Source organism: Oncorhynchus nerka, linkage group LG19 (assembly GCF_034236695.1).
Source record: "Oncorhynchus nerka isolate Pitt River linkage group LG19, Oner_Uvic_2.0, whole genome shotgun sequence".
Taxonomy (NCBI): domain Eukaryota; kingdom Metazoa; phylum Chordata; class Actinopteri; order Salmoniformes; family Salmonidae; genus Oncorhynchus; species Oncorhynchus nerka.
The window spans coordinates 28,977,977-29,005,260 of record NC_088414.1 but is presented as its reverse complement, the minus strand read 5'-3'; the positions used below and the strand labels follow the sequence as shown (position 1 = coordinate 29,005,260).

At 42.2% G+C, this 27,284-nt stretch overlaps 1 protein-coding gene across 1 annotated transcript; it reads left to right on the top strand.

The window, feature by feature from the left end:
* The first annotated feature begins 456 nt into the window (after positions 1-456).
* LOC115101323 (serine/threonine-protein kinase MARK2-like) lies at positions 457-27,008 on the top strand. Its single transcript, XM_029620713.2, is given in 21 exon segments — positions 457-561; positions 661-1,837; positions 12,878-13,051; positions 13,415-13,468; positions 13,837-13,885; positions 14,333-14,398; positions 14,610-14,680; positions 14,800-14,856; positions 15,028-15,264; positions 15,371-15,389; positions 15,392-15,489; positions 15,634-15,736; positions 16,921-17,033; positions 17,127-17,262; positions 17,397-17,548; positions 17,640-17,728; positions 20,374-20,508; positions 21,770-22,033; positions 22,749-22,775; positions 25,142-25,177; positions 25,541-27,008. Coding segments are annotated over 20 exon segments (2,376 nt in total). The 5' UTR covers positions 457-561; positions 661-1,777; the 3' UTR covers positions 25,977-27,008.
* Positions 27,009-27,284: the final 276 nt, after the last annotated feature.

Sequence of the window (27,284 nt, the reverse complement as noted above, 5' to 3'; positions counted from 1 at the left end):
GTAGAGGGCCTTTTGTTTCTTGAACCGTATCACATTTGAGAATTGATTCACATTTAGATGGACTGTTTTGGCTTCCAGAGCCAGTTTACCTCTGAACATAACATATTGTAATGAAAAGGGCCTTGGACATTATAGGAGTGGGTTAGCCTACCCCTACACAGTACACATTGGACTAGTTTGGCATATAACACATGGAGTAAGGGGTGGAATGTTAGCATAAACAGACTGGTACCCAGGCTAATGTTTTCTCGTTCGTTTATTTTTCTCCTCTCATTTACTTCATCCACACTGATGTGAAAAAATTGGTAAGACAATGTATTTTTTTTATACAAGTAGTGAAGGAGGTGACAGAAGAAATGACTGAGGAAACGAGGAAAGGGTTTCACTTAAGACTATTGATATGAACCCACTACTTCTAGTGTAGAAATAGATTAACATAAAACTTGTGGCTAGTCCAACATTAAGTCAAACCAGGCATCTCTAACGTGACATCCAGACATTATAGTAGATCTGAAAGAATCATCGGATGAGTGTAAAAAATAAACTCCATCTAGCCATCTGGTAGGCTCCACCATATTGCTTACACCTATCTGATATTGCGGAAAATGTGTAGGCTAGCTATAGTATTTGATTTATTAACGCAGGATTGTTTGTTTTTAGGTGGCCGGCTGTAAAATAATCAGCGCAGACGCCGTCGAAACCTGGGCTAAACTCCAATTCTTGTCCGCCCGAGATTCGGCGACCCAGCAGCAATCATACTCAACTAGAGCGGGGGGGCAAACTCTGAATAAACTTGATTACTAGTCGCTGTATCTAGCTATTTTCATCTTGAAACATGCTAGTGTAGATAGCTAGCTTCAACCTATTTCACATTTGATTAGCAATGCTAAAGACGGACGGGAGAGCTAGAAAGCTAACATTAGTTGCTAGCTGGTCAGGAAAAACACAGGACGTTGCGCTGGTTGTTTTACTCGTTAAACTCGCGGATTCTTACCTGTGCAGTGAAGAGAAACTAGCACACGCTAGCTAACATCAGCAAGCTGCATTGTCAACTATTATGGTGTTTTCATTCGCATTACAGCTGAGGGTTGACTGTTTATTATAGTTCATGCTATGTAACTAGCGTTTGACTTTCCTTCAACCAAAGAGGACGTTCGGGTTGTTGCTATATATCGGCGTGGCCGAAAAAGTTTGCTAATCCCCGGACTAGATTTTACCGTATAACGTACTTGTAGGAACAAACCTCGCGTTGGGTAACGCTTTAACGTTAACTAACAGAGCCCTATAACTTGACAGCTCATCGTACCCACTGCACAGTTCAGTGTTATTGGCGAAGCACTTTTGTACATCCAGAGAGTGGAATAGGCGCACCAATGTAACGTTAACGTAGCTAGGTACTGTAGCTAGCTTGTGAATGCAGTGATAACGTTACTTTATTCAGATACGTGAATCGAGAACTTTGCTTTTAACTCTACTTACATATTATTGATAGGTAGCTATTTTTTTTTACTGACGATTAACTACTTCAGCTAGTAGGTTAGCTAGCTAGTTAGCTAGCTAGAACTTTAGCTTGCTAACTAGCTAGCTAGTTTACGCCTTCGACACGTAGCCAGCTAGCCGCCAGACAAGGGTACTTATGAGAAACGTTTTGATAAGTTAGCTAGCTAGCTAACGTTAGCTAAAGAAACAAGATAGCCCCCCCAAAACAAACAGAGGACAGATGAACATCGAGTTTTGAGGTTCTGTGAAGTTGTTACCCCCCCCCCGGAAATTTAAGATGTCAACCCGGACAGTAACCAGGACGGCATTATTAACAATTGAACATTCTTCAAACCAGGTAAGCCAACTGCAGAAGCTAGATGGCAGCTAATGTAATGGCGGTAGGCCAGTTCAGAGATCCAGCTAGCCAATTTATCCAACCGTAGCCAGAAATACTATAGCCAACTTATACTTCTTCGATGGGGTTTAACAGCGGTTGGCAGCCAAACTATAGCAACCTAAACCACAAAAAAACATTTTATTTTTCCTAGGCCCCAGCTATCTAACGTTATATTTATAGGTAGCTAATTACACATTGTAGTTATGTGGATAGGAGGTCATGCAGTAGAATCTAAGGCTTTTTATAACTAGATAGCTAATTATGATCAGAGCCCTCTTAACTTTTAGGCATGTAACTTTGAGGGCTATGACAAATTGTAACCATAGACACATTTTAGTTGCTGTGAGTTTTATGGAATTGGATAACACATCTCAGTAGGAAATGCCAATGATTTTCAAACTCACTTTTCCATGTCTTCTTCAAATCTTGTCATTTTGTCAACAAGAGCTAAGATGATGTCATCTCTAACATTTAATATATGTTATCTCGAATCTTAATGCTCTATTGCCCACAACTGACTGTCTTCAACAGAATATCCACTGTCAGTTCGTAAGTTGTAGGCCCAACTAGCTATTGCCACTTGTATGATGGGCATTCCATCATACAAATTGTCTGATGGCATTCCAAATATACTTTAGTAGGAATAGCTCACATCAGGTGTAAGTAGAGGACACCGGACTTCAGCGCATTTGAGGAGCCACTCAGTCCTGAACACATTTGCTTGCAGTGAAAACTGGTTCTCTAGTGAGATTAGTGTTTTAGTCATTTAATGAAATTCTGACAATTGTCTGTACAAATCACAAATTGCTGATACTTATACATGGGTAGCAGAGATGCTGACGCATCCCATAGTGGTCATTGTGGTGAAAATTCCCTAACTTACACAGGCTACTAATTCCAAGGTTTGTTAGCCACTGAATTTGTCTGAAGCAAGGAGTTGGCAAGGTTTAGCCATGCCCTGCCCAGCTTGTTTGACTACAGACTGCTGTTGATCTGGGCCCAACTGGCGAATCTAGGTTCTTCCTACCCCAGTTTCTCGGTTTGTTCAAACCAGCATTTCCAGTTGAGCTGGGTGTGTAGGAGTTGTGTGGAGGCTGAGGGGAGTGCTCCTTTTCTTCATTTTGTCCGTATTAGCATTATTTAGTTTCCCTGTGTGTGTTTCTCATTCTGGATATGTCATTATCATGTTCATGATTGATCATCAATGAAAGATGAAGAGAATAGTTCTCCATTTGGTTGTAGGTTTTTACAAATTCAGTTCAATAGGCCTATGTGGTTTATGTAACAGTGGCTTTGTTTTTACCAGCCATTCCCCTAGTGATCTTGGTTTCTCTCTGGTCTTTGTCATGTCCTAACCACACTCTCATATACTTGTAGGTATTAATAGCTCACATAGGAGGGGGTGGGATGGTGTTGGATGAGGGTGGTGGGCTGATTTTTAAAAGCTTGTCAACACTTCCAGCTTTGTTTGAAATGTAGATTCGGTTTCTTGTCTGAAAGGATTCATCAGTATTTATTTTATTTCTCAGCTTTGTAGCTTGTGCTGTTTTCTGAGGAAAAAGTTGACAGGTTTTTAGTTAAGTAGCTAAGTATATTTACATTTACGATTCCTTGTTAAAGGGATACCTTTGGGATTTTGGCAATGAAGCCCTTTATCTACTTCCCCACAGTCAGATGAACTTATGGATACAATTTTTATGTCTCTGCATCCAGTATAAAGGAACTTGGAGGTAGTTTTGTGAGCCAATGCTAACTAGCATTAGCGCAATGACTGGAAGTCTATGGTATCTACTAGCATGCTAGAAGTTACCATACATTTCCAGTAATTGCACTAACGCTAGTTAGCATCATTCTTTAAAACTGCACGCAGAAATATACAAATGGTATCCACAAGTTAATTTGACTGGGGATGTAGATTAAAGGGCTTCATTGCCAAAATCCTGATGTTTCCCTTTTAATGTATTGTCCTAGAATTGACAATACCAGAGCCTCAGTGGGTAGAAAATTAACATTTCTCTCCCCCATAGTTCCACTATGCCATGCGTTTTGATTTCAGGATGTTTTTACTGTCATGTTTTTGAGTTAAATGCTTCTGACAGAAGTGTAGAGTATGGAGAAGAAGAGGTGACTGGAGGGAGAGCTCAGTTGGTGTCTATTTGTGGTTCTTGCTGCCTCTACCCTGACTGGAAATATCCATGGTGTGATATTAATACCCAGATAACTGACAAGCTGGCTCGCACACCTCCTTTATTTACCAGTTCTTCTCCCTCTCCCTGCCAGTCTTACTTTGTTTATCCTCTCTTCTTCTTTTTTGGAGCAGGCAAGAAATAGTTTTCATTTTGAAGGGTAGCATAACATTTGCTAAAATAATTCAGAATTTAAACCAGGATACAGCGTGGACACCCACTTTCTAATTATCTAGTAGGCTTATTTAAAAAATAAAATAATAATAATGATATGTTTACTTGTTTAGGCCTATATTTGTATTGTCGCATAAACCGGATAGTTGCTGTGAAATGTGTTATAGAACTATGGTTCCTGATGCTCTAAAAGTGTGTTTGTGTGCTTGTTTCACTGTGCATTGCTCAGTCTGAATTGAATGCTTTGCTCTAAGTATTTTGATGAGAGTGAGAGACGTGAGGGGACAGCCAGGCTGAAGTGAGTGTGTTTCTGTGTATATGAGAAGGTTGGGGAGGCAGAGTAAGGGATAGGTTTAAAGTAACGGTGTCCGGTGTTAACAGATTTTTTTTGTGTGTTGGAAATATGACCTATAATTCATTACAATATGAGCTAAATAGTTTTCATTCCAAAAAATGGTAAGTAGGCCAAGTATGTTAAACAGCTTTTCTGTGTTTGAATGGTATGGGTGTACCCCAAAAATAGGATGGTGTGGGCATATACTGGTCATAAAAAAATATGAATGCGAGTATACTGTTGATTGGCCAGCTCATCCTCCTCAGGAGGAGGACATCATCTGCTGAGGAAAGCAAGTATTTTTGAAACGGTCTGTTTTGAGGTTTGGTTCTTGAAGTGTTTTTTTAAATTTTCTCTCCAATTTTATGATTTGGACACATACGAGTATAGGATGAGTCAACATTATCTGGGTACTTTAGGCTGTAGGTTGCCATGGAAACACTACCACAGCACAACTACTTTGTCAGAGAAGCACTATTCCATCTGATCTTAGCAACACTAAAGCATTTTATCAACCTCTCATAGCAAACTTGCACATTTCTACAACTCATGTTCTCAATTGTTGAACGTAATGAAGTGTAAAAGAACATGAGTGCAGTTGTGGCAACAGGCCATGTTTTAGAGGGTCAAATTTTATTTGTCATATGCCGAATACAACAGGTATTCTACCGTGAAGTGCTTACTTACAAGCTCTTAGGCACCAATGCAGATTTTTTTTTTAAGTAAGAAAATATTTGCTAAAAGGTAATAAGAAAAGTAACACAATAAAATAATAACCGGGCTATATACAGGTGGTTACCGGTACCCAGTAAATGTGCAGGTGTACAGGTTAGTCGAGGTAATATGTACATGTAGGTAGGGTTAAAGGTGACTGCATAGACATAGATAATAAACAGTGAGTAGCAGCAGCGTAAAAAGTTTTCCCTTCGTAATCTGTAATCGTTTGCAAGCCCTGGTACATCTGGCGAGCATCAGAACCGGTGTAGTAGAATTCAAGTTTAATTCTGTGTTGACTTTTTGCCTGTTTGACGGTTCGTCGGAGGGCATTGTGGGATTTCTTATAAGCGTCCTGATTACTGTCCCACTCCTTGAAAGCAGCAGCTCTAGCCTTTAGCTCAGTGTGGATGTTGCCTGTAATCCATGGCTTCTGGTTGGGATATGTACTTATTGATGAAGCCGAATGGAGGGAGAGCTTTGTAATTGTCTCTGTGTGGAATAAAGGTGGTAGAGTTTATTATTTAAAATTGAAAAAGTCTCTTCCCCTCTTGTTGCACATGTGGCATGCTGGTGGAATTCGTTAAAACGGATATAAGTTTTCCTGCATTAAATTCCCCGGCAAATAGGAGCACCGCTTCTGAGCGAGCATTCTCTTGTTTGCTTATGACATTATACAGCCTGTTGAGTGCGGTCTTAGTGATTGAATCGTACAGTCAACTCTATATGTAAAGCGACTGCAAGGCTAAGGCGATACATGGGTTAATGATGGGTTAAGCTGGGCTATGGAGATTGGTTGCCAAGGGAGATGGGTAGAGCCAGTTCATGGGTCTATGATTTCACACAGATTGCATTGGAATTACTGATAGTTGGATTAATTCTGACGTACTTGTTTCGAGTTTGATTCTTTATTATTTGTGTACTTGTTTGACATTTTACTGCACTCTGTTACGAGCTAGTAAGACGCACGCTGTAACATATGTGTACACGACCAACAAACTTTGATTTGATGTGTGGAGGGACCCGAGCAGACCCTTGTGTTCATCCTGTCAAGGTTTTCAGGTTAAATTTTGGTAGGAGTTACTACAGTACTAGTTACTGAGCACATTCATCTTTTTTGTCTGTGTGTGAGTAAGAGGGATAAGGAAGTGCATTAGGTGATTTGACACAAGGTAAAGGTTTTGGGTGGTTTTATAAAGGGTGTGGTACAGAGAGACTACTACACTGATTTGCTCATTTGTTGCGCAACTACAAACAACCTCAACCTTAAAACTCAACACCAAGTTATACTTCCTGTTGTCTCTTTAGTCATGGGGAATCCTTGACCTTCCCTCTTTTTTTTCTCTTATCTCTTTCCCTCTCTCATTTCATTCCCTTTTTCTTTTGATTCTACGGCACAGCTGTCTGAGCATGTCAGCTCTTGTCCATCGGGCTGCTCCCTCCCCTGCCATTTCTCACCAGGGCTACTGCTCCCTCAGTCAGACAAACCCAGACATGTCTCATCTGCACTAAGAGCCTGACCTCGTCTTTTTTTTTTATTTTGGGGAGGGGGGGGGGTGTAATTACAATATTTCCTCAAATTAACCAAACCTACTTTGTCTTCAGCATTGGGACGGACAGGTGTTTTCTGGCTCTCTGGAGAGCCTGGCTGTGCGTGCTGCATGTGTCCTATTTTAGCCTGAGACCTCATGGCCCCCTGTGTCCCTGTTCTTGGTCATCTATCCAAGCCATCAACTCAACACCCCTTTATGCTTTGAAGTCTGTAACGAGGGGGACACAGACCTGTATTGTTGTGAATCGTTTTTAGATACTACTGCACTTTGGAGCTAGGAACACAAGCATTTCACTACATCTGCTAAATATGTGTATGTGACTAATAAAATTTGATTTTTAACTCTGAACTCTGTCTACACCTTCGTCATAGAGCATGGCTGACATCTTTCTTTATAGAGGAAGTGACAATGTTCTGAAACCTACTGAATGGTAGCAGGCTGGTCAGTGCTAATGCTACTGTCAACCATGGAGTTCCCAAGTCCCACTGCAAGCATTAATGTAGAGTAGAAGGTACTTTTTCTTTGCCTATGTGGATGTTTTTTTTCCATGTGTGGATGATTCTTTTGACAGAATTTGTAGCCTGATTGATCAGGGTGAATCTGAACTTTTGTCCACACCAGTGTCGTGGAGCATGGCTGAAGTGTCTCTTCATAGAGGAACTGACAAGGTTCCTAAAGCTGAATGGTAGCTGGGTCATTCATTTCAGCAAGCCATGACACCCACCATCTCAGATTGTTCTGAAATTGTTTCTGTAGTTAGAAACATAAGATAAGCATTCCGAAAGCAGTATTTTGTTGAAATATATTTTGATCTGAGAAATTAAGCTAATTGATTGCACCCAAATTGGCCATTTTAATTTATAGGAGTCATATAATATCCAATAATTATAGTAGCCTACCTAACATTCCATTTGGAACAAACTTTTTTTCAAACAATGAGTAAGACATGAGGAATCCAAGGACCCCTCACACCACATGCCAATCCCACCCCAACAATGAGTATATAGTAACAGTTATCTATGTTTGGCAAGTATTGTTTCTTCATCTTATCTAATAGTTTTTTTTTCATTGAAGTTGGGGTTATGTCCCATCCTGATATTACCAGGTTCTGTACACTAGATAGTGGTGTTCCTACTATAAGGCAATTTCTTTTTAAGAACCCTGTCCATTGTTAAAGGGATAGTACACCCAAATTACCCCATTTACATATTGGTTTCTTACCCTGTAAGCAGTTTATGGACCAGGTATGACAGCAGCCCATGTTTTGGTTTTGTTTACCTAGCCACTGTTTGGATAATTTGGGCATGAAGAGTGAAAATGCAAACATCGGTACCATTAACTTGCATTGTATACTTGACAAGCATGTTAAAAAGTTAGCATTTGAAACAGTAGCCAAGTAAACAAAACCAAAGCATTGGTTGCTGTCATTCCAGAGGGTAGGGTTTCCATTAGCCGGTAGTAGCCAGCTTTTGTCCGGAACAAGTAGTTAATGTAGCGCCAGAACTGCTGTTACAGCTCATCATACAGCGCGTTTGTTGCAGCTGGAGTGAAACGTGCTTTTATAAACCCAATCATTGTGCAACATTTTAAATGCAATTGCGTGTTAAACAGTTTTGATGGCCAAGATTAAGATTAGCTGTTATTTTTGTTCTCAACCTTTAAAGTATGCTTCCCATTTGCAATTCAAGTGCATAGGTAAGTAGGCTGGCTTCAGTGTGTCTCACACCACTTTGCGATGAGCTGGAGTCAATGTGCATTTTGAAAACGTGTACTTAATTGTTTGAAACTTGAACGTTTTACTTCACATTGAGGCATGTCTTAACTTGCTTCAAAGTGGCTTAGCCATAATCCAACCAAACGTGCAGACAATTATTTTTTTAAGTCTTCCATATGCCATTGAAACCAGTAGCCTATTTCTGTCATTCTATTGGTTTTCAAATAAACTGTCTTTCATTGTCCAGTAGCCAAAAGCACAATCCTAATCATATTAGCAACCAATGTTAATCGTTGCATCTTTAGATCTCCTCAATTTCTAATGTTTGTTTTCATCTGTCTCATGAAACCACTCGCATGTGTGGTGCGCTTTTGACAAGTGTTTTCCCATTAATTGCATTATGGAATGAACATTTGTGCGTAGCTTACTGCCTTGTGTTCCATGCTGTGTTTTTAATGTGAAGAAATGTTAACTTTTTAAGCTAAACATTGTGGTTAGTTCTTTTGGATGTAGCCTAGGCCAACTGTTTGAAAGATCACAAATTCAATCATTCCACAGCTGTCCCAGAGTCTGTTTGGAATGGGTGACTTTATATCTCGCTCAGAACGACAAGCTGACCGATAGAATAGGTCAACTTTTCTACTATGAGGGATAGTAGATTAATTTAGGCTAGCGATTTTGCTGTTTGGTACTTGTCCTGTTGGCTGAGAAACTAAATGTGGACAGTTATCATAACATCTTTAAATTACGCTTTGGAATTCGGTAAGGACACATGCCATTGTATGTTTTGTTAAGACGAAGACTATAATCTAAATGTGATTTCTGTCATTCTGAGCACTGGGTGGAATCCCTGATCAGGTTACGTACCCAATGCATATGGGTCTGGTAAACGGAAAAGGCCTGCTGGTCAAATGTCCGGCACCGCATTTTCGTAACGGAATCCCTGCAAGAGAGGTATCCTACGAATCAAGCTAGATCGACTCTGGGTTTTCTAAAGCTAACCAGCTTTAGTTAGCTTCACATTCCAGAAAAGTTAGCTTGCTAATTCAGCAGGCTATGGTGTGAAATAGGCTTTTAAAAGTGCAGTGTTTATTTTATTACTTGTCGTTAATGCTGACACTGGTGTGCTTATCAATGCACAAGCACCTTTTTCCCAACTCCTATTGATAAAATAATTTAAGTCATACAAAAGTGTTACTGTGTGTGAATTTTAATGCATTCTGTCATTACTAAATGTGTAATGTAATTTTTTAACACAACAAAATTCATCAATAAAATATTTAATCAGCCTTCCTCAAATGAAGAGGACGATGACGCAGTATTTGCAAGGGGGGTGGGGGGGATCTGATTGGTCCTCAACTTGTGGCTCTCATTTCATTTCGGGTAAGTGGAGTTAACTGTGAGTTAGCCTTCCCTGTAGCAGGGTAGTTCTGAAGGATTTGTTGCCATAGACATTTACCTGGCTGAAAGGTGAGCAACTTTCGAATGACCGGATATCCCAAGTCGAACTCAGTTGACCAAAGTTATCTAGTTAACTCCTCAAAACTGCTTCGTAGGATACCCCTCTGGTCCATAGACAGCTTACAGGATTTTTAAAGTAATTTGGGTGAACTATCCCTTTAACAATTTGTAAGTCGCTCTGGATAAGAGCGTCTGCTAAATGACTTAAATGTAAATGTAAATGGTGGGAGATTCTTAAAAATATGAACTAATAGCAGGAACTGCACCATATAGTGGTCAGAACTTGGTAATATCAGAATGTACAATGGGACGTAAATCCAACAACTTCAATGACTTTCTCTGAACAGAAAAAAAATCACAAAATCACTGCGAATACATTTACATAGGATGAAGAAACAAAGCTCTATACTAGTCAAACAGAGAACTGATACTATAAACTCATTGTTGGGGTGGGATTGGCATGGGGGTCCGTGGGTGGCTTTTGGATATTTATTTGGGTTCCTCATGTCTAACTCATTGTTAGAAAAAAAGTTTGGTCCAAATCGGATTTTGGGCACTATATTTATTCAATATTATAAGAATCCTATAAATTAAAATAGCTGATTGGGGTGTATTCAATTACGTTAATGAATTAGATATTATATTTCAACAAAATAATGTTGCAGGAATGCTAATCTTCTCTTTCTAATAGAAACAATTTGAGGACGCAGATGGTATGTGTCAATACTCTTGTGCTTTTTGAGGTGGAACGACCCAGCTGTCTGGTCAGTACTCATACTACTGTTAGCACTTGATGGAGTCCAAGTCCCAATTCAAGCATAAAAATAACAGGTCAACTACATTTGCATGTGTAGATGTTTTGTGCATATTGTTGAATGAGTCTTTTGACAGAATGGTAGCCCACTGATCAGTGAAGTTTTGCTCTAATGCTACCGGCTCTGTAGAGACATGAATTTCAAATGTGCCATCTTCAAGTGTTTGTGGTTCTTGTCATGCCCCTCTCTCCACCTGAGGCGGATCATGATCTGAACAGAGAGACATGGGGCTATAATGTATATGTGATGAGACCCTCCAGTCTCTCAGGCTCCTCCTGGCTGCTCTCTCCTCAGCCTGTCTCTGTCTCTCGCTGTCAGTCAGCCCTGGAGCTGAGCTTCCCATGACTGACGGTATGTCTGCATTGCTCTCTGTCTGGTCTTGTCTGTATGTTATGTTGTATTTGTGAACGTCTTTTTATTTATGCATGTTTGTTTGATCTTTGTCAATGTGCCTGTTTTTGAATGTGCTTCTATCTGTGTCCCAGTGTTTGCCAACCTCGGCGAGTGTGATTGAAGTGCTGGCTACTGTGCTGAAGGTCAAAGCTGTGTTTGTGAGGACTGCAGACTGCATTGCTGACATGCTCTCAGTAACTGCAGAGCTCCTTTGCAGATCAGCTGGGTGCAAGACATCGCTGACATAAACATTGTACAGTAGACACTTGGTCCCTGTCCCTTACACAACAAGCCCACTGATGGCTAAACCATGTCTGCCAGTGCCAAGACAAATACAAAATGAAAACGAGGTCACCACACTGCCAGTTGTTGTATGGTAGTCTGGTTTACCCTGTTCTGCTCTGTATGTAGCCATTGAGGTGATGAGGCACTTCCTCATGCGTTTTTATGCCAGAGTCTGCTTTTGTGTGTGTGTGGGAGGGAGCGTTTAGGTGACAGATGTCTTCTGGCTCGTTAGGCTCTGCTGGTTCTACCGGCAGACTTTCAACAAGCGTCTGCTTTATCCCTCTATGAAAACTGGCTGGGGAGGGCCACGACACAGAGACACACAGGCGGGCTGGGGAGGGCCACGACACAGAGACACACAGGCGTTACATAATATAACATTTACAAAGCCGGCACATCTTTTAATTGCGGATATTGGTGCATTTTGTTTTCCATATATATTTATTTTTATGTGGAGTGCGGTTTTCTTTCTTACAGGGAGGTAAGAGCATGGCTTGTTAGGAAATGTGACGTACTGTATTTGTCTCATGGTCCCTCCCCTGCTTTTTGTTCTCTCTTGGAATATGACCACTAGAGAGGAGCAGAACTGGACTTCTGTTTGTCAACTGTCAATTTATTAATAATCCTGTGGTCTTAAGAAGAATCTGTCCTATTTTCTAATTGTAAAATTGCAGAATAGTAGGGATGCCTCTGGCCCTGACTTGAACATGGAAATGAAGGTCCATGTGGAACAAACCACACACAACAGAACTGTGCCATGTCAACAATAGCTTTTCTGTCCTCTTACATATGCTCACAAAGTAACAATCTTATCATACATGTCAGTCATACAGAGGGGGAGGGAGTGCGCAAATGGGGTACAATTCAGTGTTTGTGAATGCAGAGACATGAACCCCCCCCCCCCGGTCACTTTCTCTTCCTTGTTTTCCGGGGCTCCCGCACTCTGAACTACCTCTTTTGCCCACATGCATATGGTACCCTTCACCTTTTTCCCCCTGCTCTCCTTTACTCCCTCAATCAGCCCCCACCCTCTTCCTTCTGTTCCGTCTGCTCTTTCATCTTCTTGTGAGTCACTCGTCATTCCCTCCTCACACTTTCTCTCCCTCTTGTCAGTGTGGATTTGAGCTGCTAGCAGAGACCAATACCCTCAGTGTCAGGAAAAGCCTCATTAGCGAGGAGCTGGGGTGACTATGTAGATTGACACATCAACATTATTGGCCAGTATCAAGTTATGCTCACAGTTGTGTTTCTGAGGTATCCTTTATGTCCAAAGCTCTTTCGCCTTTAATGGGATTCTGAAAAACATTGTCTGGATTTGTGAGTGAGGTGTTGCGTATGCCTAAGAGAATGCTTTGTTCCCCTCTTTCAGTCTCCCTCTGAGTCCAAGGCAGGCGGGCGTGCCAATATGCCGCGGTGCCGGAATTCTGTCCCCACGACGGCAGACGAGCAGCCACACATTGGCAACTACCGACTGCTAAAGACCATTGGCAAGGGCAACTTTGCCAAGGTCAAACTGGCCCGGCATGTCCTCACAGGGAAAGAGGTGAGGACAAAACAAGTCCAAGCACTGGATTTACTGACTGATGTTTGATCCTCTGTTGGATGTGGTTTTATCATTGTGTGCCCAATGTTGGCAGTGCAGGATCTTACTTCACTTGACCCATATCCCTAACATTCTGATCTCTTGAGTATGGATCAGTGGATTGTGAACATGTAACTGCCAGTTCTTTAATATGCTAATAACGTGCCATGTGATGTGGTTGCTGTGAGTGGGGCAGCACATGGATAAACAAAACGGAGTGCAGTAGAGTGGGGGAAAGTCTTCATCCAGCTCTTTCCACTGATGGGTGGTTCATCCTAAGTCTGCGGTTCTACTCATGTCTAACATGTTTTTTTCCCCCTAAAGGTGGCCGTGAAAATCATTGACAAAACTCAACTTAACTCTTCCAGTCTCCAAAAGGTGAGTGCAAGTAGATGCTGTGTGTAATGTCATGTGGTTGTTTTGATTTGTGTTCGGATAGTGTGTTTTTATTTCTGAAATAGAACAAATAATGCTCGAATCAATGAAGATGGCAGTTCCTTCCGAAGGGCTTAGGGCAGGATATGGCGGTAATTACAGGAAATTAGACCCAAGTACTTCCTGTGGTGATGGTTTGGGTGTGGTGCCAGTACTGTCCACAGTATATACAGTATATGCATGAAGACTCCCACACAGTGCGCATAGATATAGTTTTGGAGTATACGAGTAAAAATGATATGGAATAAACTGACTTTGTTTGATATAAACTGATTGATCCTCTTAATGTCTATTTCTTCTCCGGTCCATAGCTGTTTCGTGAAGTGAGGATCATGAAGTTGCTGAATCATCCAAATATCGGTGAGCTTTGTGCTGCCCTCTCTTTTTAAGATTCTCATCCATCCCCAACCAAATGACAGAAACATGTTTGTGTTCTGCCTGCTTATTCTTGTGCAGATGCCTTTCTGAGAATATTGAGCATATACTAAGAAATTGACACCCATGTTGTGATGGGTGTTGTCTAGAGCTGGGCGGTGTACCGTATTTTAACAATATTGATGCACGGACCGGTTTGGGTTTTTACTTTACCTTTTATAACGTTATTTGAATGTTTGTTAAATGTGGTATGTTGTGTGTAAATTCAATTTTTATAGTTTACTTCACTACTTGAGTCATCACTCTCCCCCTCTCTCTCCATAAAAAATACTGTCCATTTTTTAACAAATACCATGATATGATATTTTGGCCATATTGTCCAGCGTTAGTGTTGTCGTGATTGGATTTAACTTTCCGCTCTTTTCTCTGTAGTTAAGTTATTTGAAGTTATTGAGACTGAGAAGACACTGTACTTGATCATGGAGTATGCCAGTGGAGGTGAGTAAAGGCACAAGACACTCCTTTTAACACACCACTCAATCTGAAATTTTGTTCTCAGCCTCTGTAATAACATCAATGCTAAGTCCCAGTTCTGTCTCACTCTATTCACATGCACTCTGTTCCACACTTGTCCTTTCATCCTCTTTTGTGTCTCCACTGCTTTTTTGTTCCTTCAACACTCCCCTACATTCTGTCTCTATCCCCCCAGGTGAGGTGTTTGATTACCTTGTTGCTCACGGGAGAATGAAGGAGAAAGAGGCCAGAGCCAAATTTAGACAGGTGAGACCCTTTTGTCTGCTGGTTTCTTTTCTGTTTTTGACACCGTTTTGACAATGTTATTGACAATACTGTTTAAAAGGGAATTGTCATCCTAGCTGTTGCTCCTTCTCTTGCTACAGATAGTTTCAGCGGTACAGTACTGCCACCAGAAGTGCATTGTACACAGAGACCTAAAGGTGAGGATAGACAAGAAATGTGGAAGGTGTTTTTTGTGTGCAGATGGAGAGATTTATGGATCCAATTCAAAGTGACATATCAAGATAATTACATTGAGGTATGATGTTGGATACGTTTTTACAGGAATGTTACAGAAGCTTGTATCAATAATTAACACACTCTTTCTCCAGGCAGAGAACCTACTCCTAGATGCTGACATGAACATCAAGATCGCAGACTTTGGTTTCAGCAATGAGTTCACCATGGGGAACAAGCTGGACACGTTCTGTGGCTCCCCACCCTACGCCGCCCCAGAGCTGTTCCAAGGGAAGAAGTATGACGGGCCCGAGGTGGACGTCTGGAGCCTGGGGGTCATCCTCTACACCCTGGTCAGCGGCTCTCTGCCCTTCGACGGGCAGAACCTCAAGGTGAGCAGGGAACTGTGAAAGAGGAAGGGATACATGGGAAAATAAGTAATGTTCTTGAATACCTAGCTACCCTTATCCTTGTCTTTTGTGCTTGTCTTCCCTTTAGGAGCTGCGTGAACGGGTTCTGCGGGGAAGTATAGGATTCCCTTCTACATGTCCACAGACTGCGAGAACCTGCTCAAGAAGTTCCTCATTCTCAACCCAACCAAGAGGGGCAGCCTGGAGGTTAATAGTACCTCATCTAGTCACTGCTATTTCCTCCACTGCATACACTGTGTAGATGACTATAACGCTACTGTTAGTGCTTTGTTTCCCATCTTCCATCAACCCTACATCTCTGTCCTCCCTCTTCTCTCTGCTTGTGTCCAGCAGCAGATCATGAAGGACCGCTGGATGAATGTAGGCCATGAGGAGGAGGAGCTGAAGCCCTTCATCGAGCCCCAGCCAGACTATAAGGACCCCAAGAGGACAGGTCAGAACCCCGACCGAGCGGGGGGGTGGAAGAGAGGTGGGGCAGGTGTCTGGTGGATGAGCTGGTTGCAGCAGATGGGTTACTGGGGTGGGGTTTAGAGGTCACACTAATTGGGGGAGGGCTCCTCTATCTGAGGTTGCAGAATCTTTTCAGTCTTATTTTATGTGCTGTCTTAAACTGAAATTACACGGAGAGACAGCGTGCGAGAGTAGTGAATGGTCGATTCACATATACTGCGTAGCGTATGCTGACATAATTGTCATGAAAATCCGTTAAAAAAAAGGTGTGTGTATATATATATATATATATATATATTTTTTTTTTTTTTCGCTCTGTAGCCTCGAAGTTATTGTTGCAAGTTCCCTTTGACTCACCTTATGTCCTACAGGAGCCACCATACCTAGGCTTAACAGTTGTTGTTTTGCTAGCTTCACCAGGATGTTGTAGCTAATAAACCTGAGCCGTTTATAAACAATTAAGTCTCGTTCTTTCTACATAAACAGTTCTCTTGATATCGGAGTCCTTGAGTTTTCCAGCTGTAGTTTGCTTAGGCTAAATGCCTATGATTGAAATCAATACATGTAGGCTGCAATTGTTTTCAAATATGTAGCCTATTTGACTGGCAAACCTTAGCTTACATCCCAGTACATTTTAAACTACATCTTTAGACTACTTAGCATATGAAAGATCATAACAGTTCCTCTAATTCCTTTTCTACAAACGACCCACTCATTTTACCAGCATTGCTCCACGTAGACATTAGAAAAAAATACTTGCTTTCTAATTTGACACTTGCGGGCCCGTCAGTTTTCACTCATGCATTCTATTTCCAGCGTGATCATGCACTTAAAAATGGAATTGTGCGTTAGTCTCTGTTACGTAACGTGCCCGTTGCTGTGTTGGCATGTGCCTACATATTTAGTCAAACTAAATGCTAGACTTTTTGTTAACGTCTGTCCTTGTTTGCTGCCTTCCGTTTTATTAAATGATATGCCTGTACAATAGAACTGTTTTGTCCATATAACAATGCGCCTGTATGTGTTTTAGAGAACTATTGACCTGTTGCTTTTTAGTATGTAAGACTTGTGTTAAGTAGTCTCTGATATGCCCCTGTCTACAATGCATATGTGTGTAATGTACTTCTGTCCTTGATAAGGCTGACATTTTTTATCCATTCTGTCCAGATATCATGTTGCAGATGGGCTACTCTGCAGAGGAGATCCAGGACTCGCTCGTCAACCAAAAATACAATGAAGTCATGGCCACATATCTATTACTGGATTACAGGAACACAGAGGTACAAAGTGTATACACTCACATCTGTAGGAGCGAACTGTGTCCTACTCCTGCCATGGTAATATTGATGACCATCCCTCGTCTTCCCTCTCAGATGGACGAATGTATCAGTCTGTCAATGAAATCCCGCCCAGGAAGTGACCTCACAAACAGCAATGCCCAATCTCCTTCTCATAAGGTACAGCGCAGTACCTCATCCAATCTGAAGCCCCGGAGAGCAACAGATGCAGGTAGGAAGCTGTTTGGGTTGATGAGGGTACTGTAAATGTTGAACTGTTTTTGATATATAATCTTATTTGATTCTCATTCTTTGCGTCTCTGTCCCACCCTTTCTTTCTGTTGTCTGTCTCGTTCTTCTTCCCAGGTTCTTCTGCTTCCAAGCGTTCCCAGGGCGACAACAAGCAGACAGCAGAGGATTATGGGAGGAAAGGTTCTGGCACTGGCAGCTCCACTAAAGTCCCTCCCAGTCCTATAGCAACAGCAGATCGTAAGAGGAGCACCCCAACCCCCTCCACCGTGAGTAGACTTATTGTTCGGCATGCCTGCCACTCTAGGATTGATGGCATGTACACTACTGTACCTAACATCTCCTCAATGGGTCATACAGAACAGCATCCTGTCCACTGGTACGAGTCGCAGTCGGAACTCGCCGGTCCCTGAGAGGGCCACACTTGGGGTCCAGAATGGAAAGGACAGGTACACACAAGCACTCTTGCAGCCACAGGCATACACAGACACACTCACATGGCTGTGGAGCTCTCTTTTTGGAGCTAGTCGCGTGTCTAGATGGCAGTGTTGGCAAGCAGTGGTCAGCCGACAATCAAACACAGCAGCTAGCAGCTTCCCACCATGAGATGGAGTGTACATAGTCACACATTCACACCAGAGCAGAGATTTGACATTTTTCCAGAATGTATTAGTGACATTTGCAAAATTTTATGAAGGACTTGTACTCAAGGCCAGCTTACTCACTCACACAGTAATACACGGCATCTGTAATTAACTCAAACAATAATAATATCTTTGAACTCTAGCTCACACAATCATGGCAAGATCAGTTTGCTAACAATTATTCAATATTTTACCATTTTATTACCATATTCTACACTGAAATGTTTAGAATACAGCAGAGTAGAAAGCCAGGTTTAGGTGCAGAATCAGGGGCCTCAGACACTCTGACACTTAACAGTATTAAACACATTGACCCTGATAATCAGATCCCACTCCTTAATCTGGGATTTGTGACGCTGGCTGCTCTTGTATGCAGGTTACTTCCAGGCACAAAAAGGGAAAAATGAAGGGGGGGAAGTGTTTAAAGAACACGTTCTGTTGGGGATCGAGGGGGAGCAGCAGTGACTCAGACATGTTTGCTATAAAAAGATGATTGGAGGGCAAACAGACAGTGGTCAGCTGTAGCGCTACTGGTAGAACAAGTCACTAGCACACATTCTCCTGACACAACAGCCATTTGACCATTTTTTTTGTTTAATTTTTAAGCAGTTTTTCCTTTCCCCAAACTTGTGTTCTGTCCTGACCGTTTCTCCCTCAATTTCCAGCACTTCCTTTGCAGCAAGATTCTTTTGGGTGTGATGCTTCCCAGAAATAATGCAGTCTGTCATTAAACTCCCCTAATGAAAGCTCAGTGTTTCCCCTATATTCATTTAGAAGCTGCGGGCCGCTGCTTCTAAATCGTTGCCGCCTCGCAAAAAAAGGGGGGTTGTGGTAAAACGTTTTCAGTCTAAACATAAAACGACTAAAACCAGATATAAAGTACTGAACAAAAATATAAACGCAACATATAGAGCATTGGTTGTATGTTTCATGAGCTGAAATAAAATATGCCAGAAATGTTTCATATGCCCAAAAAGCTTATTTTTCTCATTCGGTACACAAATGTTTACATCCCTGTTAGTGAGCATTTCTCCTTTGCCAAGATTATCCATCCACCTGACAGGTGTGGCATATCAAGAAGTTGGTTAAACAGCATGATCATTACACAGGTGCACCTTGTGCTGGGGACAATAAGGCTACTGTAAAAATGTGCAATTTTGTCAAACAACATGTCTCATGTTTTGAGGGAGCATGCAATTGGCATGCTGACGGCAGGAATGTCCACCAGAGCTGCTGCCAGAATGTTCTCTAACATAAGCCGCCTCAACGTAATTATAGAGAATTTGGCAGTATGCCCAACCAGCCTCGTAACTGCAGACCACGTGTATGGCATCGTGTGGGCGAGCGGTTTGTCAACGTGAACAGATTTCCCCATGGTGGGTTATGGTATGAGCAGGCATAAGCTACGGACAATGAACACTTTCATTTTATCGATGGCAATTTGAATGCACAGAGATACCGTTACGCAATCCCGAGGCCCAGTGTCGTGCCATTCATCCGCCGCCATCACGTTTCCGAATGATAATGCACTGCCCCATGTTGCAAGGATCTGTACACAATTCCAGGAAGCTGACAATGTCCCAGTTAGTCTGCATACTCAGCAGACATGTCACCCATTGCCCATGTTTGGGTTGCTCTGGATTCATGTGTACAGCATGTTCCAGGTCCCGCCAACAGCCAGCAACTTTGCACAGCCATTGAAGAGGAGTGGGACAACATTCCACAGGCCACAATCAACAGCCTGATCAACTCTATGTGAAGGAGATGTCGCGCTGCGTGAGGTGGTCACCAGATAGGGACTGGTTTTCGGATCCCTGCCCTATTATTACCTATTAATATATATATTTTTAAAGTATCTGTGACCAATGCATATCTGTATTCCCAGTCATGTGAAATCTATAGATTAGTGCCTAATTTATTTATTTCAATTGACTGATTTCCCTATATGAACTATAACTCAGTAAAATCTTTAAAACTGTGGCATGTTGAGTTTATTTTTGTTCAGTATAGAAAAGATAATGCAGCTATATATATTTTAAATAAAATCATGTTTGAGAAGTAACACCCACCAAAATATAAACTAGACAGTCGGGAAGAATTCCAGACTGTCTAAATTCCATTTATGTTTGAGTCACTCAGATAGCATTAGAACGCGGCATAAGCCATTGCAAAATGTGTTGAATTACAGGAAACTAGCTTTAAAACTACATCTACAACCGTGGCTGAAAAACAAATCTTAGGGGAAACACTGAGGCTGTTATGTTTAGTCGTCCAATACAAATCTGCATTATTTGAGGTGCTGTGTTGTCTGTGATAATGTGCATCAGTGTGGTTTCATCCCCCCTCAGTGTCCCTGCTTCCTCCCCAGTTCTAACCTTGTTACCCCATGGCTCTCTTCCACCCCTCACGGGGGACGGTCGGCACTGGGTTTATTCATTTCTCTCCCTCAGCCTGACCACCCCAGGGTCCCGTGCCTCCACAGCCTCGGCAGCTGCCGTACTCTCCTCCTCCCACCCCCGACATCACAAGTCCTTGTCCACCTCTGCTCACCCCAGCCCCCCAGACATCCATGCACACCGGCCCAGGCAAGTGGCACCAGGGAGTGGAACACAAGGACAGCCACTCTGCAGGAGGGAGAGTAGAGTGGATATGAAAGGTTTTGGGTTAGATGGTTCCTGGTTGCAGTTCTCAGCATTGTGTGTCCAACATCGGGAACAAATCGGTATTAAAAGATCAGCTGTAGGGATTAAAAGAGTAGCAATATTGCTGTTGAAAAGGCAACCCACTTTTCTCTGTCACTTTCCACCACCCCCTGAAACACAAGCACCCTGCCTCTTTGTGAAATATCTTTCTCCCCACCACCACCACTGTCCTTGTCCAACCAGTCCTATCACTAATCTTCCACTAGAAAGCCAAATCCTGCAAAACCCTCAGTTACACATCACACACCATCACAATTTTATCTTGGCCCATCCGGTGCCGTTATGTTTTTGGCTGCAGTGAGCCTGAACCCTTTCAGCTCCTGGCTGGTGTGTGCATGTCATGTAATCCCCTTTAATACGTTCTGCAACTCCCTGTCCCCAAACACAACTTGACATCTCGTGGGCCATGCACATTGTTCAATTTTGTATAAAAAAAATATATTAAAAAAATTCCTCATGAACTAGCTATAATGCTGGGATGTCCTTCACATGTCAATTGGTTTACGTGTAATCCATTATCACTGAATAGTCACAGCTCACACTGTGGAAGCTATTTTCTCAAATGAAAGGGTGTTATAACCCCTGCCAATATGAACATGTGTGTGGTCCATGACATAAATCAACGGTATCACAGCTCCATGACCCTTCTCCATACTTCCCTCTTTGTTGTGATGCTGCAGCCATCGTTGTCCTGTTGGCTGATCCTAATGTGCCATGCTAATTGTGTGATTCATGCTGTGTGCCTATGATTTAACACTCAACAAGGCTTCACTGGCCTCACATTCTAAGTATGGTTTATACCTGCTGCCTGTGGTGGGTCACAAGGCTGTAAGATGTTATGTTACTGACTTCAGTCATGGTGAATTTTGCTGAGTGGATGGCACCACAGTTGGGGTACATGTTGTAGACCAATAGAAATATGCCTTTTACACATTGCTTAATCAGGGTTTCTTACAACTGGCATCTGTATAGAAATGTTATGCATTTCAATCACTGAACTTTAGTTTACTCTGAAGCGCAGTAAGGTTTTTATCATAAGTTCTTTGTGGGAAATGGCTAAAGCAGTTGAAACTTTTGATGTGCATAATCATAATGAAATATATAATTGTCTCTCCTCTTCCTACTCACAAAACTATCAAAACAGCACCGCCCCTCAGAGAGTACCGGTGGCGTCTCCTTCTGCCCACAACATCGGCAGTTCCACGGCGACAGACCGTTCCAACTTCCCCAGAAATGTGACCAGCCGAAGCACTTTCAGTGCCGGCCAGCAGAGGGCGGCACGGGACCAACATACCTCCACTTATAATGGTCCCCCATCATCCCCATCCCTCTCCTACGGGAACAGCCAAGCCCGAAGAGCAGGGGGCACTGGCATCTTCAGAAAGTTCACTTCTAAATTTGTGCGCAGGTGAGCGAATGGGGGAATGGGCATCGGAGATGTGTGATGGGGAAGATGACTAGTGTTGAATCCAATGATATGCTGATCGCATCCTGGTGTTGAACGGCTTAGTGAATTACAGTTAGGTGTTCATGTTTGTGCAGCGTGACCTTTGGACTGTTTTATTAGCATTTGTGTGTCCCTGTGATGGTTTTTTTGTGCACGCAATGCGCTTGACTACAAGTACTCCCCTCTTTCAGGTTAAGTTGGTTTGAAGCAGGTCATATTTCTGTGGCTATGTTCAGTTAGCACATAGTTGAAGCAGGTAGGGAAGTTACTGTGTGAGTGTACCTTGAAATACAATTCGGAATATCCTACTATAGTTTAATTGTTTAATGATAAATTGTACAACACCAGGAATTAAAACTAAGTAAATATAACGTCATAATTGGCATGCATGTTTCCCATCTAGTGCTAATGTTAATCCTAATCTGAGTCCATTGTTCATGTAACTGCTCTGCCCCGAACATCCTGAATACTATGGTAATGTCAGGCTACAATAACAGCCATTTTGTGACCACCTGTTTTGCCCAAGCAGCTCACCTCCTGAGGGACACCGGGGGAATATTCATGTATTTGAGTTGACTGACATGCACATGACATGTATAACAGATTGGCTGTGGTTTGTTTTGCGCACGTTTGTGTACATACCGTTTTTTTTTCTTCCCCCTCCCCTCCGTTGTAGAAATCTCACATTCAGATTCCCCAGAAGGTAGGCAAAAATAACCACACACTTGATTCTGTCAACTATTACCTTGTGTTCTGTTCTATCTATCCTCTGTAAGGCTATCATTTTATGTGTCATGACCCTTTTCATGAATTTTTTTATACTTATTTTTTAACCATTTGCCATTTATACTAACGTGCCCTGCTCTCGCCATCGCCTGATTCACCCTCGTCTGCTGCTCGGCTCTCTTCATCCCTCAGTGAATGAAACTCCTCCCTTATTTCTCGCATCCCTGTTTCCTTTTTGACTCCGTTAGTGTCATCAAATGTCATCCTGTGGGTCCTTGGCCAAGTCAATAGAAAACACTCTGTGCTGCCCAGCCTGTGGCCGTACTGCCCAGCCTGTGGCCGTGCTGCCCAGCCTGTGGCCGTACTGCCCAGCCTGTGGCCGTGCTGCCCAGCCTGTGGCCGTGCTGCCCAGCCTGTGGCCGTGCTGCCCAGCCTGTGGCCGTGCTGCCCAGCCTGTGGCCGTGCTGCCCAGCCTGTGGCCGTGCTGCCCAGCCTGTGGCCGTGCTGCCCAGCCTGTGGCCGTGCTGCCCAGCTAACATTCCACTCCGTGTCATATGCCAAAGCATGGAGTCATAGCAGGATTTTTTTCTGGATGAAAAAGGGGCTTAGGGGGTGACGGGGCGTGGCAGGGGGCGCGGTCTGACCGTCGGCAGGGCCAAATTTTTAATGGCCGCCCCCCATCTTGGCGTTGTAGAGCTATTTAATTTTATAAGGACATATCCTCCAATTCTACATCTTCTCCCTTGGAGCTGAGAAAAAGTAGCCGTTTTAAAGCTTTTTTCCTGCAATTCTATGCATTCTGACATGGCTAATGCTGTTATTTTGCACAAACATAATAATCTATATTACTAAATTCAATGTTTTGGGAATTTTAAATTCTTCCCAACTGTCTAGCTTTTATTTTGGGGATCGTTAGTTCTCAAAGATTATATTATAAAAAAAATATTTGGGCCCATTCATCTTTTCAAAAATGTTTTCTGATTTTAGTTTACGTTTACACTTGGTTTTTCCATCCCGAAGATACATTTTGGTAACCTGAAGAAAAAAATGCTTAGGTGGCCCGCCCTAGCATTTCATTTTGATAATTTACTTATGAAGCTTGCATGTGGATTTTTTTTGTTAACATATATTATTACATAATCAAAATGTGTTGTAGCCTTAATAGACAAGTTATTGCCTGTGTGTTTATATATATTTTGTTCAACTCACGACTTGGACTTGACTCAACCCATTCTACCTGGGACTCGACATGAGACTTGGACCTTGAGACTTGCTTGTGACTAATAATAGTGACTTGGTCTCAGTCCTGAACTATTTGCAGGATAGACATTTACATTTTTTATTTATTTTATATTTTCAATGGTATTGAAAAACCATCCTGTGGCTATTTCTAAACACCCCGGTCTGTGGTATACTGCCCAAGCCTTGTGGAAGAGGGGGGGGGCAGTGAAGTGTTTGTTGGCAATGTAGCATCGCTGTCATATTTTTGGGGGGATATCTCCTGCCTTTCTTTCTCTAGTCTGATACCAGACCACGGTCCAGGCTGCACTGCAGTTTGTGCTTAACAACCTTATTTTCAGCAACGTTCTGCAATTTCTTTTTCATCTTTTTTTAACCATGGCTTATCCGCTAATAGTTTGTATTTTTAGATGTAGTTTTTCTATTTTGAGTGAGTTGACTGCAGAGTCATTAGAGATGTGTATTTCTTGGCTCTAATATGATATTCTCAGCGACCAAGATGTCCATTCAATCAGAAAATAAGTGAAGATTGAAAGTTTTGACGTTTACAAAAATGTGCATCAAGGGGTGCATGTATTTTTAAGTCTTATTGTTGTGGTTGCAGACTTAAGGATGTTGGGCACCTTGAGAAACTGAGAACAGGTCTGCAGAATGCCTGCATATGCATCTGACAGATGCTGTCCCTTTGTTGTTTTTGATGCCCTGCTGTGGGAGTTTGAGAAGAGGGTTATTATATGGTGGTGATGGGATGTATTAACATAACAAAAATGTGATCTCTGACCTTTCATTCCAGTTGTATGCTAAACAAAAAAACAACAGTTTCCATGGATTGTGTGTCCACTTTGCGGTGGGGGGGGTGACCAAAAACACATTTGAATTTGTAGAGGTACCTAGTTATTCTCTCATAGCCCCCCCCCAATGTAGTGGTGCTCACATGAAGTAAATCTATGGATATGTGCAGCATGTTTCTAAGAAAAATACTATAGAATCTGGAAGTGGAAGGTGCAGGGGTTGCCATGGGAGTTGGTAGTGTTTTATCCTAACCTGGTAATAGCCTAATTGGAATTTTGGGAGACTAAACTTGTGCCAATTTTTTTTGCGGAGCCCGTATGAGGGAGAGGGTCGAGATGAGGCCAGCAGGTGAGGAATACAATAGTGAACATTTGATCAATCTGATTCAGTGATTTAATTTTTTATTTTTTATATATATATTTTTTTTAAATAAAATAATCATTACATTCATTGATTAAGGTGGTGTAAAGAATAGCATGATTGTGATCATATAGCTCATTCAATTTTGACAATGCAAGATATTTTAATAACAGGAGACATGTATTCTGCAGCTTAGTGAAGCTTTTCATGTTCATGCTCTTTGGCTCCCCCTGTGATTGAATGCATTGTTAACCAGCCCATAAGATTCCTGTTTTGTCTGTCTCCCCATTCTGTTTCGCCCCTTCCTTTTTATTATATTACTGTCCTTTCCTATTTTCTTTGCAAACTCAGACCCATGCTGACCACCGCTGAGAAGCTGGAGAAGGTCACTCTGGGCTCTGTAGGAGATGAGAACAAGGACTTCCTGTCCTCCACCTCTACGGTACCCAGCACCCCGACTTCAAGCCTGACCTCCAAGGACCACAAGCCCCGCTCGCTGCGCTTCACCTGGAGCATGAAGACCACCTCCTCCATGGAGCCCAATGAGATGATGAAGGAGATCCGGAAGGTTTTGGACTCGAACAGCTGCGAGTATGAGCTGCGGGAGCGCTACATGCTGCTGTGCGTGTCTGGGAATCCCGCCTGTGACGACTTTGTCCAGTGGGAGATGGAGGTTTGCAAGCTGCCCCGCCTCTCCCTCAATGGGGTTCGCTTTAAGCGCATTTCTGGCACGTCCATCGCCTTCAAGAACATCGCTTCCAAGGTTGCCAATGAGCTCAAACTTTGAGCTTGTGGATGAGTAGTGATGATTATGATAACAAGGAGTCGGCTGGTGGAAGGAGACAGACTGGAGCACGCAGGCAGAGAGGCTAAACTTTGACACAGAACTGAGTTGAGAGGGTGACAAAGGAGCATGGAGAGACTTTTGGGATGGGGGGGTACAAAGAGTTTAAGGGAGGTTGCGTGTATAGACCTTTTAAGGGGATTGTTAATTTTCTTGAGGGGGTGTTCTTTTCGTTTGGGTTTTCTATCCTTTCCCTCTGACTTTTCTGTTGTCTTCTAAGACCGTTTTGTTTCTACCTTAAACCTCACGATCCTCTTTTTCCAAAAGGAATTCATTGATGGAAAATATGAAAGGAAATTAGTTATAAAGCAATGAACTGATTGTGGGTTTAATTATATATATTTTTGTTGCCCAAAATAGCCCTGGACTCAGTCAGCTGTAACCCTCAGGCCCTTCTCTCTCCATTATCCTGCACCAAGGACAGACGGTCTAAACACCATGTTACTGCATCTTGCCCCTACTTTCAGCTGTCCGTTTTGAACAGATGAAGAGACCTGCAGTTTGACACTCTGAATGTACAACATGATTAGACGGATGTATCTTTAGGTACAACGCATATTCACTACAATGTAAATTGGATTTCACATCATGTTCTGATTCTGATCAGCTAATGAAGGCTGCACAAGGTTTCTGCTTCAGTGTGGTGGTTCAGAAAGCCATTTTTACATCACAGCACAATGTCTTACTTGATGGTAAAGTGGAAGTGCAGACGGGATTTACCTCTTTGCTCTGATTGCGAGCCTTCACCACCCTTTATCCCAAGCCCCTTCAATTAGTTTTTGTTTTTCTACAGCAGGAGTAATTTATCTGATGAACTAATTAAGGGCCAATTGATAATTATTGGTGGATTGTAATGTAATTAAGAGTTGCTGGTTGGTTTCAATGTGCTGCACTGGAATGTCTGAGTTCCCTTGCCTTTCTCTGGAGAAAATAATTATTAATATTGTTATTAAGAATAAACAAAGTTGGATGATTTATTTGCTTGTGCTCTTCAGTTGTTTAATCTGTTTTATATACAGTTGAAGTCGGAAGTTTACATTAAAACTCATTTTTCAACCACTCCACACATTTCTTGTGCACAAACTAGTTTTGGCAAGTCGGTTAGGACATCTACTTTGTGCATGACACAAGTAATTTTTCCAACCATTGTTAACAGATAGATTATTTCACTCAATTCCAGTAGGTCATAAGTTTACATACACTAAGTTGACTGTGCCTTTAAACAGCTTGGAAAATTCCAGAAAATTATGT